General features: G+C 47.1%; 1 protein-coding gene across 15 annotated transcripts in view; it reads right to left on the bottom strand.

Moving 5' to 3' along the window:
* UBR5 (ubiquitin protein ligase E3 component n-recognin 5) overlaps nucleotides 1-12,817 on the bottom strand; it is a 2,036,132-nt gene that overhangs the window by 1,014,427 nt on the left and 1,008,888 nt on the right. For all 15 annotated transcript variants that reach the window (XM_085605144.1, XM_085605147.1, XM_085605145.1 and 12 more), the window contains one exon: nucleotides 3,871-3,962. In XM_085605144.1, coding sequence (XP_085461270.1) covers nucleotides 3,871-3,962 — 92 coding nt within the window. The remainder of the gene's footprint in view (nucleotides 1-3,870; nucleotides 3,963-12,817) is intronic.

The following is a 12,817-nucleotide window of genomic DNA, read 5'->3' as shown; positions in this document are numbered from 1 at the left end:
GTGTGTGTGTGTGTGTGTGTGTGTGTGTGTGTGTGTGTGTGTGTGTGTGTGTGTGTGTGTGTGTGTGTGTGTGTGTGTGTGTGTGTGTGTGTGTGTGTGTGTGTGTGTGTGTGTGTGTGTGTGTGTGTGTGTGTGTGTGTGTGTGTGTGTGTGTGTGTGTGTGTGTAAAGGTAAAGGGCCTCTAAGGGTGGCACAAGAAGTGTTAAAGTCCTTAGAGGCCTTCCCTGGACACAGTGTCCTGGGTCCCTGTGGTACCATCTACCAGGGGTAGACATGTGGCCAGTGATGCCAATTGGGTTAGTTTTGGGGAAAGAACACAGGCCCTGGGAACCTGATTGTCAGGGACCCGGGGCACATCAAGTCAAAGTGCATCATTAGCTTACAAAAAGTGTGTGTGTGTGGGGGGGGGGGGGGGGGTTACTGCAACAGAAAAACTTTTTCCTACATGCCAGACTTGGATTTATTACAAAATACACTCAGAGGCCATTTTAGAGATGGCCTTGAAAAACGACCAGCTTCTAGTGTATTGGCTGACTGGTCGCTGCCCGCCAGCACCAGACAGGTTTCTGACCTCATGGGCTGAGAGCCTTTGCGCTCTCGGAGATCAGAAACAAAGCCTGCTCTGGGTAGAGGCGCGTCTCACCTCCCCCTGCAAAAACAACAGTTGATGGACAGAATGCAGAATAATGTCATACATTCACCCCAGTACAAAGATCTGGGGCTAAATCCATCGTTTTTTTGCTCACCATGCCATTCCAGTTTGAACCCAGCCATATGGAAATCAGTCTAGACCCTGTGCCTCATGGGAACAGTCCAGCCCGAACTGCCAAGCCAGGTCCTCCATGGACTGGAACCAAGCATCCTAGGACCGGTTTCGGGGTTTCAGCCAGGATAGCTTGATTCCAGTGGCATGGAGATCACGGGACTCACGTCTGAGCATACCTGTCCCACTCGGGGTAACAAATGCAAAAACAGTTGATGGACAGAATGCAGAACAATGTCATACATTCACCCCAGTACAGAGATCTGGGCCCCGAAACCGGTCCTAGGATGCTTGTTTCCGGTCCTGGGAGGACCTGGCTTGGCAGTTCGGGCTGGACTGTTCCCATGAGGCACAGGGTCAAGACTGATTAGCATATGGCCAGGTCTAAACTGAGGTGGCATGGTGAGCAAAAGAATGATGGATTTAACCCAGATCTCTTGACTGGGGGAGAATGTTTTGATTTGTACTGCATTCCGTCCATCAATTGTGTCTCTTTTGCTTTCTCACCTCCCCCTAGCAGGAAGAGCAGCACTTGGCTGTGAGCCTCAAAGGCTCTCACCTTGTGTTATGCTGATTTGGGTAGCTCCAACTAGTGGAGCTGCCTGCACCCCCCGCCCCCCGTCCCAGCCCCATTATTTGGCGGCAGGACAGCTGGGAAACTTAGTAAGCAGAATATGAGTGTCCAACTTGGCTTGGCAAACCCCTGGGGTGGCCAGAAGCTGAGGTGTACCCCCTCTCTTCAGAACTCTATATCTTGGTTTGAAGAATTAGGCCCAATAGGAACAGGGGTGTATCACTCTCCCTAAAGGGGGCATCCAAAGGGTGTAGTCACCCTAGGGGACAGTAGCCTTTAGCTACTGCCCCTGACCTCAGTAACATCCTTAAAATGTGTATTTAAGGGCTCCCCTGAACCATGTTCCTTAGATTCGATGACCTAGGAAGGAGAACCAAAGAGCCGTGCAGCAGTGTTGTTGAAGACAACGGACTTGCCCTGCCAGCCTGTCTACTCCTCCAGCGACCTTGCTCAAAGAAATCTGCGTGTGCCATGGCCAGCAGCTCTCCAGCAACTGCAGAGACCTCAGCTGCCTTCAATAAAGACTCTCCAGTGGACACGATTTGTCCCTGCAAAAAAACCTCCAACAAGGATTCCAGTGCCTCCTAAAGCCGCGAGTCCTCACCACTCTGCACCAGTCGACCTCGGCTCGAGTCCAGGAGGCCAAACGATCCAGTGACGTCTCCGAGGATCCTGAACTGGGATCCAGTGTTGAACAACCTCTCCTGAACGTCCCCACAATGCCTGCAGCCTAATCTTGAAGGGTCCCCTCCGACTGGATCTAGTAAGAGAAACCCGACACCTAAAGACACCCCTGCTCCCGCAGTCCACAGGCTTTTGGATGCCCAACAGACAGAGTCCTGGCATCCCCCCAACTAGCCAAATCACCTCTCCAGTCGTTGGATTCCTTCAGCCAGTCTTATGGACCGAGGCTGTAGCCATTGTCTCCCACCGACGATCTCCATAGATTCAAAAAGGTCACCCGATGCCTCCTTTGAATGCGGCCACCCGTGCCGCTGTTGGTGCATCTTTGGTGATACTGAATGGCCCCTTCAGTGCAGACTTCAACCCCCAGGACCTGTATCCCTGAACCGCGGGTACTTACCTGCAACCAGTGCCTCTTCGAGGGGCCCCCAAGCTCCCGCAGGCTAACCTTGAACTCAGTAACATCTGCACCCGGCCACCCCAGTGCCGCTGGTGGTGCAGAACCCTACTTTGGTCAGACCCTTGCCCAGAGTTAGTCAAACCACCCGACGGCTGAACTTGCAAGTCGATTGCTTACCTGAAAACTACTTGCCTGTCTTTCCTCCCATAGGAATGCATCACACAAAGTGTTGATTCTGAGAATTTTACAAAGTATCTCTGACACGGAAAGTATTTCATGCACCTGTAAATTATTTGTAATGCTTATACAAATACTTGCCAACTGTATATTGAAAGTAGTGCATTTCAGAAAACTCTACTTACCTGTAACTGAGTTCCACTTGTTTTCTAAAATAAAAGCAACTAAAGTCATATTTGTGTAAACATTGGCCTGGAGTTAGTCATTGATTGTGTGTGTTCCAGCCTTGTATGAGAGTGTACAACAGGTGCATTCACACTACCTTCTGATAAGCCTAACTGCTAAGCCCACCTACCACTAAATTGAATGTAAGGTATTATCTACTTTATAGTCTGCTATACCTTTGGGGAATTACTGAACTCGGTGCACACTAGATCTCGTTTTGATATAGTATATACAGAGCCAGCTTCCTACAATTTGCTCGCTAGAAATGTCAATTTGCAAAAATGATCAGCACAGAATGAGATTTAATAGCATTCGGGACTCATTAAGAGATTGGGAGTCAGATGTACTGGCTGTCCATGACACGTAAATCCTATAGTGTATTATTCTATGGATTATTCTTTTATGATGGGTGTATTTATCGGTATTTATACAGATGCATGCAGCACTTTCCTGTATTTCTCTTTGTTATGCATATTTAATCTTGTAAGTTTTGTGATGCCCTACCAAAAACGTATAAATGAAAAAAGAAAAGGAATTCAACACACAGGGACTTCCCACAAAGACAATTGGGTTTGTTATTGTTGTGAGACTATTATTATTAGTCTCGTGGAGAGCACTGTGAAAGGATAGATGGCCATATGCTGTATCCCGATACCCCAGAGACTCTCCTGGAGGGACTGTAATGTCAAAGGGCATAGATGATACACACTATGGTATCTATGAGGTAGTAATCAGCCAGATGTGCAAGAATATCGATAGGGATGAGCAGACCCTTTAATGTGGGAAGCACTCTTGGACCCTATGCATTGGTCACTGGTAGCTTGGGTTAGGGTAATGCTCAACACTGCATATATGGGTGGCTGGTTGCAGGTAGAGACTCCCCATTACTTGTATTAATACAGCCTATGGTTGCTATTATCCTAGTGAAGTGCTGATATTATGTCATTTGTCATGTATCACTACAAAATGGCAATAAAAATATGTTTGGAAAAAAAAGAAAAGAATTCAGCATCTAAGTAGTCATACCAAAATAAAAACATTACTTACTTGCAGTCATGACCCTTGTGACAAACCCGGGCACACTCTGTACAGCAACACAATGATTCTAGTAAACCACATGTCCGGCACTCAAATATATCCTGTAGAGGCAATCAGTTCAAATATGTTAGCCAGTTTCCAATTGTTAAATATTAAAACATGATCAATGAATTTAAAAAATATCAGCGTGCTTAGAAGACCAGAATTGGTTGATTTTAAAGGTCAATTAGCACAAGGGTTGAGGGTCAATCCACATTATCACTGGAATCTTGTCCACTCAACACAGTAATGCAGTGCCTGTTGCACATACCCTCAACCCGAGTGGCTCTGCCATTAGTAACTCCTAACTGCAATGGGTACGTTTTGAAATCTATGCACATCTATTCCTCCAGACCATCTTAATGGGCATCTAGGATGAACTAGTATACAAGACAGCCACTGTCCCCTCCATAGCGTAGTGGCTGCAGAACTTCTGGACTCCAGTCATGAACCTATGCCCCCCCCCATCCTAGGGTGACCTTGCACACCAATGGAAAAGGTCCTTAGAAGGATTATTTGCATGGTGAGGGCTTTATTCTTTGAGAGGTAGACTTTTTGGCATCTTTAAGGTTCATGGCAGGGGTACAGGGCGAATTCTTGAGCATATTCCTTTAGCTACTGTTATGCGCAATACATACATATATCAACCAAAGGTACTATAGCCATGCTCTTCATTTATGAAGAAAATAACACTGAATACTTTAGAAAAGACCTAAGGTTGCACAAACTGTCCCTTATAATATATCAAAGCCATAGCACATGCAAGGTAAAAAACACTTTTAGTGTTGAAACTCTGACACAGACAGTGCTAAGCACTTCTGATTTACTTTTCTGAGCTGTGTAGCAAAAGTTGTAAAAAGTCATTTTTGTTTTGTAAACAACTGTACGGATATTCAAATTAAAAGTTAAAATGTCAATCAGTTTCTGAGTTTATCCCACACCATATCCTGGAGTAAGCCTTGATTGCGAAACCAGAGTATTAGTTTATTGAGCATCAGATCAACGGTAATTTGGCAATTGTAAATGTACTTTGATTTGATTACATTAGTGTTACTGATAATGCAATGCTTTTCAGATACAGTACATTTACTTTGAATGGGATGATCAGTAAGATAACAGATAGGTTACTTTTGAGATTACTTTTCTTACACAGAGTAGTATACCTGGATACTACTGTGGGACATTTCCTGAAAACAGGTAAGTAAAATCGTTTTTGTTAAACAGTACAATTTTAAAGAATATCGGCTTTTAGGTAAGTATTTGGTAGTGGGAGTTGAGGTTCTGGGGATATACTCAGGGGTCCTCCAGGGACAAGGATTCACTCTATTAGAACCATCAGCGGCACTAGGGAAGCCGGGTGCATAGTGCTGAGGCCCAATGTTATCCAATAGGGGATAGGGGGCCTCCAGTTGGTGGCTGCTGACAAGCAGGCCACTTGGTTGTGGGAGCAGCACTCATGGACTTTAGCTCAGGGCAAATGGGGAAACAAAGTGGCACCAAAGGTGCAACCTCAGCGTCACTAGGGCAGCCGGGTGCAGGGTACTGTTTCGAAGGCGGACGCCTTGTTGTTTGCAATGGGGAACCTCCGGTTTGCAAAGGCACTGCAGGCTTGGGGACTAAGGTCTTCTGGATGCGACCACCACTTCGAGAGGTAAGTTGGTAAATTAGGGGTTGGTTAGGCACTGGTTTGGCCACCCAAGGCCGTGGTGCGTCGGGTGCAGGGTTGCCGTTTGGGGTCGGATCTTCTTACCAGCTCCTGATCACGGTTGGGGGGACATTTTAAGCGTCAGCTGGAGGTTTGAGGCAGGTCAGGGGTCACCGGATCTCGGGTTAGGATCGCGAGGGGGACCTCCTCGTGGTGTTTGCCCGCTCGGGCTGGTCGACGGTGGGTGCAGAGTGAGGCGGATCCACGGTGTCCGACTGGAACCAGAAGTTGCAGATGAACAAATCTGGTGTTCAATGGAGACTCAGTCTTTGAGGTTGAAGGCAGGCAGGTCCTCCGGGGTTTTCGAGGTTGCTGGCCGCATGACAGACCGGGATTTCGCAGGAGCAGGTTCGTGGTGGAGACAGGCCGGTAGGGCTGGGGCCAAGTCAGTGGTCGTCTTCCTCTTGTTAGCATCTGTACAGCTTGTGAGAAAGTGGCTCTGTATATACTGTTCCCAAATAGGTACAGGGTGCACAGAGTCCACAGTCCCCAAAGGTTTGGCAGAGGCTAAAGTTAGATATAACCTTACTCTCTAAAGTGGTAGCTTGGTCGAGCAGTAAGGCAGTATCAGAGGACAGTGTAAAGCATTTGTTACATACACTCAGCGAGCAAATTGTCTCACACACTCAATAACTGAACTCTAGGCCAATGGTTTATATATAAAAAATATATGCTTGTTTTATTATAAAACCAACAATAGGCATTAAAATATACTTTCTCAGAATGAGATGCTTTATATAAATACTTTTGCAATATGCAACTGACTTTGTAGACAGTTACAAGTGGTTGCAATAGGCAACACAATTCTAAACACAATAATGCATTGAGTTCAATGGAAGTTTCAAATTATTTGCAACAGATTACTTTTAGGATTACTTTTGGAATTCCAGGACTGGATCCTAGATTCAGTCCTGGGTCAGTACTTGGAATCAAGTGATAAAAGTCGACTTAATTACTGTGATGATTTTTAGACAATATTTTACTATTTTAAAAGTTGACACTTGGAAAATATTTCATAGAAAACAGTCAATGATTTCCTATGGCAGAAAATTCAAGTTGCAGGTATAGTATGTTCTCGTTACTTTTGTAATCCAGTACTGGGTGCCTAGACTCAGGACTGGGACCTTTATCCAAAACAGGTAAGTAATTACGTTTTCAGATGTTATACGATTTTTAAAAATTGCAGAAATTGACACTTATAAGTAATTTCACAGAAAAAACAGTCAATGATTTCCTATGGAAGAAAATTGGGTTACTGGTAAGTACAGTTGTAAGTATTTTTCAGAGTCAGTGCTGGGCACCAAGATCCAGCACTGGGAGCTCACCTAAGAGCAGGTGAGTATTTTCGTTTTCGTTACTCGGCTGATTTTTGGTGAATATTTTAAGTTTTGAAAAGTCCACACTTAGAAGAAATTTCAGGAAAAGCTGTCAATGTTACCCTATGGAGAAAATTGAGTTATCGGTTTAAAGGTAAGTACTCGACTGGCAGAGTTAGGGTTCTGGGCATAGACTCAGGGGTCTCCCAGGGTCAGGTCGGTATAGTTGGTTCACCCTCAGCGGCACAAGGGCGGCCGGGTGCAGAGAGAGTTAGGCCCAATGCTATCCTATGAGAGGCAGGGGGGCCTTGGTTGATGGCTGTTGACTAGCAGGCCATTCGGCTGTGGCAGCTGGGCTCCTGGTCACTTACTCAGGGCAAGTGGGGAAGTAGATAGGTGTAGAGGTTGCACTGCCAGGGCCACTCGGGCAGCTGGGTGCAGGGTGCTTTTGAGCCTTCGGGCGCTCAATTGATTTCAATGGGAAATCTCCGGTTTAGAAAAAGACTGCAAGCTCGGGGACGAAGATTCTTCACCACCACTTTGAGAGGTAAGGTGGGTAGTTGGAGGATAGGTAGGTACCCCGGGATTGGGCACAGGGGGCCGCCGGGTGCAGGGGTGCCTTTTGGTGTCGGGAAATCTTACCCTCGGTTGATCGCAGTTGGGGGGGGCACCTTGTTCTGAGGCTGCAGGCTTCTTCAGGAGTGTCGAGGGAGGACCTTGGGTGCCGGACTCGGGGTCACAGTCGCCGTGGGGTCATCCGCGTGGTCTTTGTTCACTCCGGCACAGGCCAGGCTTGGCTGATGCAGAGTGCGCTGGGTTCCCGGTTCCGAGCTGCTGCCAGGGATTAGAAGTAGATTTTCAGTACAGCCTCTACTCATGGGAGTCCCAGGGGTTTAGAGTCAAAAGGTAGCCAGGTCCTCCGGGGTTTGATGAGGTTTCAGGCCACAAGAGATGCCGGGTTGGAGCAGGAGCAGGTTCGAGGGTCGCCAGGCCGGTAGGGCTGTGGCCAAAGCAGTTGGTGTCTTCCTCTTCTTAGCAGCTGCAGGGCAGGTCTTCTTTCTTCAGATTTTGGAATCTGGGGAAGGAAGGTTCAGGATGCCCCGAAATACTAGAATTAGGGGCGTTACAGGTAGGTGAAGGGCAGGGACCAATGGGTCCCTGTCCTGTCCTGGGGTGGGTACACCCCCTATCCTGCCGTTCTCCTGTGGGAGGGGGGCAGTAGCCTAGTCCTGATAGGGTAGGGCTTCCCATCTTCAAGATGGCGAGAGCCCGGGATGTGCTTCACCTCGCCTCCCCCACCTGAGGGGTGGGGTTGGCAGGCTGGCACATCCCCTGTCCTTATTTGGGTTTCCGGCCAAGCTTCCCGCCAGAGTGGGTGGTTGCAGTGGCCTGGGGAAGCTCACAAAGGCGGCATGCCTTTGAAGCTTCCCCATGCCCATCCAGGGGGAGGAGATTTAGCACCTCTCCCAGGATGTGCATTGTTGCAGACCCAGGAGAGCAGGGGCTCTCCTACCCAGGGGTCCAGCAACATGTCTGCTGTGTAGCAGCCTAGGCAGCCTCAGAACAGACGTGGATTGTAGGTTAGGTTTCAGGGGGCCTCTCTAAGATGCCCTCTGTGGTGCTTGGTACATTAAATCCCACACTGGCATCAGTGTGGAGTTATTGTGCTGAGCAGTTTGATACCAAACTTCTCAGTCTTCAGTGCTGCCATTATGGTGCTGTGGAGTTCGTGTTTGACAAGCTCCCAGCACCATGTACTCTTAAATGGCAGCACTGCACTTACAGGGCCCAGGAATGGACCTGGGTACTGTAGAGGCACAGGGCTCCTGCCTCTGTGCCCACACCACTGGCATAGGGCACCCAGCTAGAGGGGTGGCTGATGTATGCCAGGGCAGTGTAGGTTGTGGGCATGGCACACAGGGATTTGTGCCATGTCGTCTCTCGGTTTAGTCTTGTACCCAGACACTCAGTCTGCCAGGGCAGTGTGTGTGTATGTGTTAGGGTACAGGGCCTCTAGGGGTGGCACAATGAGTGCTGCAGCCCTTAGAGGCCTTCCCTGGTCACAAAACCCTGGGTACCTAGGGTACCACTTATAAGGGGCTGACATGTTGCCAGGGTTTGCCAATTTGGTTTTGAGGTTTTTGTTTAGGGAAGGAAAAAAGCCCCTGGGCACCTGATTGGCAGGAGTCCAGGGCACACTCAGTCAAAGTACATTCAGCAATTCAGCAAAAAGTGGGGGCATACCATGCAAGAAAGATGGCACTTTCTCACACAACTGTTCCGTCGTCCTTGTAGTTTCTTCTTGTCTGAAGCAAGGTTCAGGTTTGCCCCTAAACACTAGATTTAGGGGCATTACAGGTAGGTAAAAAAATTGGGACCAATGGATCCCTTCCCTGGGGTGGGTACACCCCCTATTATGGCACCCTCCAGTGGGAGAGGGGCATTAGTCTTCCCTGGTTGGCTGAGTCCCCCATCTGCAAGATGGCAGGGACAGAGTTGTGCTTCACCTCACCTCCCCCACCTTTGGGGGTGGAGCTGGCAGAGGTGGTCACACCTCTTTTCCTCACTTGTGTTTCCTGCCGGTTCCACCGCCCAAAGTTGAGGTTAGAACCAGTGGGGACCAGTTGCTGAAAGCAGCAAAGGGCCTGGGGAAGCTCACAAAGGCGGCAAACCTTTGAAGCTTCCCCTTCGTGAACCGTGCCCATCTTGGGGGAGGAGGCTTCGCATCTCGTCCCAGGATGTGCATTGTTACAGGCCCCAGAGAGAAGCAGGCTCTCAAACCAGGGGTCCAGAAACATGTTTGGTGGTGGCAGCTGAAAGCAGCCACCCAGCCTGGACACGAGTGGTAGGTTAGTTTTCAGGGGGCATCTCTAAGATGTCCTCTGTGTGCATTTTTCATTAAATCCCACACTGGCATCAGTGTGGGTTTAATGTGCTGACAAGTTTGATATCAAACTTCTCAGTTTTCAGTGTAGCCATTATGATGCAGTGGAGTTCGTAATGACAAACTTCCAGCACCATATACTCTTAATGGCAACACTGCACTTACTATGTCTAAGAATGGACTTAGTCACTGTAGGGGTACAGGGATCATGCACCTGTACCATCAGCACTGGTATAGTGCACCCGGCTCGAGGGGTGACTGATCTATGCCAGGGCAGTGGGTTGTAGGCATGGCACACAGATGTGTGCCATGTTGACTCTTCACTTTGTTTTGCACCAAAACACGCAGCCTGTAAAGGCAGTGTGTGAGCGTAATGGCACAGGACCTCTAAGGGTGGCACAATAAGTACTGCAGCCCTTAGAGGCCTTCTCTGGTCACATTGCCCTGGGTACCTGTGGCACCATTTACCAGGGGCTGACCTGTGGCCAGAGATACCAATTGGGTTTAGGCTTCAATGCAGTTTTAGGGAAAGAACATAGACCCTGGGCACATGATTAGCAGGAGCCCAGGGCAAACTCAGTCAAAGCACATCAGCAATTCAGGAAAAAGTGGGGGCAACCATGCAGAAAGAGGTGCACTTTCTCACAGCGAGTATGATCGTTTTAGTGTATGCCTACGAGGTGAAAAGCAAAGGCATGGTGGATGAGGCAGGGAAGAGGTAGCTCACCCATTAGTTCTGGGATGCTTTGGTTGCCTTAGAAACCAGCAAGGAAAATGGCGAGGAGATCCTAATTAAGAAGCAGCCACGAGGATGAAGCACAAAAACAGCAGCAGCGACGATAACAACCAAGAAAGGCAACAGGAAAAAGTGGAAGGCAGCAGCAAGACGAGAAATACTGCAGAACTCCCACGAAATACAGCCCGCAATCCAAAGATGCTGCTGCATTTTTATGGACGCAGTTTGCTGGCATTTCCTGGTATCCATGCTGCAGTCTCTCGGATTGGAGGAGAGTCACTGATGATGTAGCTGTAGGAAAGTGCTCCATTTTGACATGGTCACCCCCACTTTTCTGCCTGGTATCTGATGTCATTTTGACAGAAGTTCACTGGGTTCCTGATATCCAGGTCCCCAGGGCCAAATCTCTTTCCTTAAAACTGTATATTTGTTTCCTCCAATTGGTAATACCTTTAGCACCCCTTGTAAGTTCCTAGTAAATGGTACCCCTGGTACCTATAGCAGGGAGGCTAAAAAGGGTCCCTGAGGGTTGTTGTATGTAATGTGCCACCCTAAGGGAACCCTCAGCACATTCATGCAAACTAACATTGCAGACTGTGTAACATGGTGGAGAGAAAAGTGAACACACAACATGGCACAACTCCTGTGTGCCATGCCTGCAGAGACACCATGAAGTATAGTTAAGTCACCTCCTCAGCAGGCCTTACAGCCCTAAGGCTGGGTGCACTATACTACATGTTCAGACATTTCTGCATGAGCAAATATGCCACTGTGATGTCCAAGTTGATTCTTAGATATGCCATTTTAAGTACACATGTTTCACACTAGTAATTACGAGTCCCCACCTATATGATGGTTTTACTGAAACTAGAAATGTTTAGTATCAAACATCTCGTATTAATGAGCCCACACTGATTCCAGTGTTCGAATTATTAATACTTTCACCTAGAAAACATCTTAGAGGTGACCCCTGAAAGCCTTCTGACTACTAGTGTACTGGCTGACTAGTGTAGAACAGCCTACCACCAAAGACATGTTTCTGATCCCCTGTAGGTGAGAGCCCACGCTCTCGGAGGGCAAAAGCAATGCCTGCTCTGGCCAGAGATGTTGTCACCTCCTGAAAGCAGGATGGCTAAGTGATCAGCATATCAAGTAGAGGCTTCAAAGGCCTTTGATATGTGACCCAGGCTTCCCTCAGACAGGGTAAATGTGCCCCCCGCCCAATGCTCTGGGCTATTTGGCACCAGGAAAGGTGGGAAAGGATTATGTTACTGTGAGAAAGTGGCTCTGTATATACTGTTCCTTAATAGGTACAGGGTGTACAGAGTCCACAGTCCCCCAGGGTTGACAGAGGTTAAAGTTAGATATAACCTTACTCTCTAAAGTGGTAGCTTGGTCGAGCAGTAAGGCAGTCTCAGAGGACAGTGTAAAGCATTTGTTGTTCACACTCAGTCAGCAAATGGTCTCACACACTCAATAACTGAACTCTAGGCCAATGGTTTATATATAAAAAAATATAGGCTTGTTTTATTTTAGAACCAACAATTGGATTTAAAATATACTTTCTCAGAAAGAGATGCCTTATATAAATACTTTTGCAATATGCAATTGACTTTTGTAATCAGTTACAAGTGGTTGCAATAGGCAACTCTATTTTAAACACAACAATGCATTGAGCTCAATGGAAATTTCAAGTTATTTGCCACAGATTACTTTTTGGATTACTTTTGGAATTCCAGGACTGGATCCTAGATTCAGTCCTGGGTCAGAACTTAGAATCAAGTGATGAAAGTCGACTTAATTACTGAGATGATTTTTAAACAATATTTAGCTATTTTAAAAGTTGACACTTGGAAAATATTTCAAAGAAAACAGTCAATGATTCTCTATGGAAGAAAATTCAAATTGCAGGTACAGTACGTTTGTTACTTTTGTAATCCAGTACTGGGTGAATAGACTCAGTACTGGGACCTTTATCCAAAACAGGTAAGTAATTACGTTTTCAGATATTATACGATTTTTAAAGAATATTTAAAGATAGCAGAAATTGACAGAAGAAATTTCACAGAAAAACAGTCAATGATTTCCTGTGGGAGAAAATTGGGTTACTGGTAAGTACAGTTGTAAGTATTTTTCAGAGTCAGTGCTGGGCACCAAGATCCAGCACTGGGAACTCACCTAAGAGCAGGTGAGTAATTTCGTTTTCGCTACTCGGCTGATTTTTGGTGAATATTTTAAGATTTGAAAAGTCCACACAGAGAAGAAATTTCAGGAAA

The sequence above is a fragment of the Triturus cristatus genome, chromosome 5_1 (genome assembly GCF_964204655.1).
Source record: "Triturus cristatus chromosome 5_1, aTriCri1.1, whole genome shotgun sequence".
In the NCBI taxonomy this organism is placed as follows: domain Eukaryota; kingdom Metazoa; phylum Chordata; class Amphibia; order Caudata; family Salamandridae; genus Triturus; species Triturus cristatus.
The sequence above is the reverse complement of the archived record's forward strand: the minus strand, read 5'-3'. Positions and strand labels throughout refer to the sequence as shown.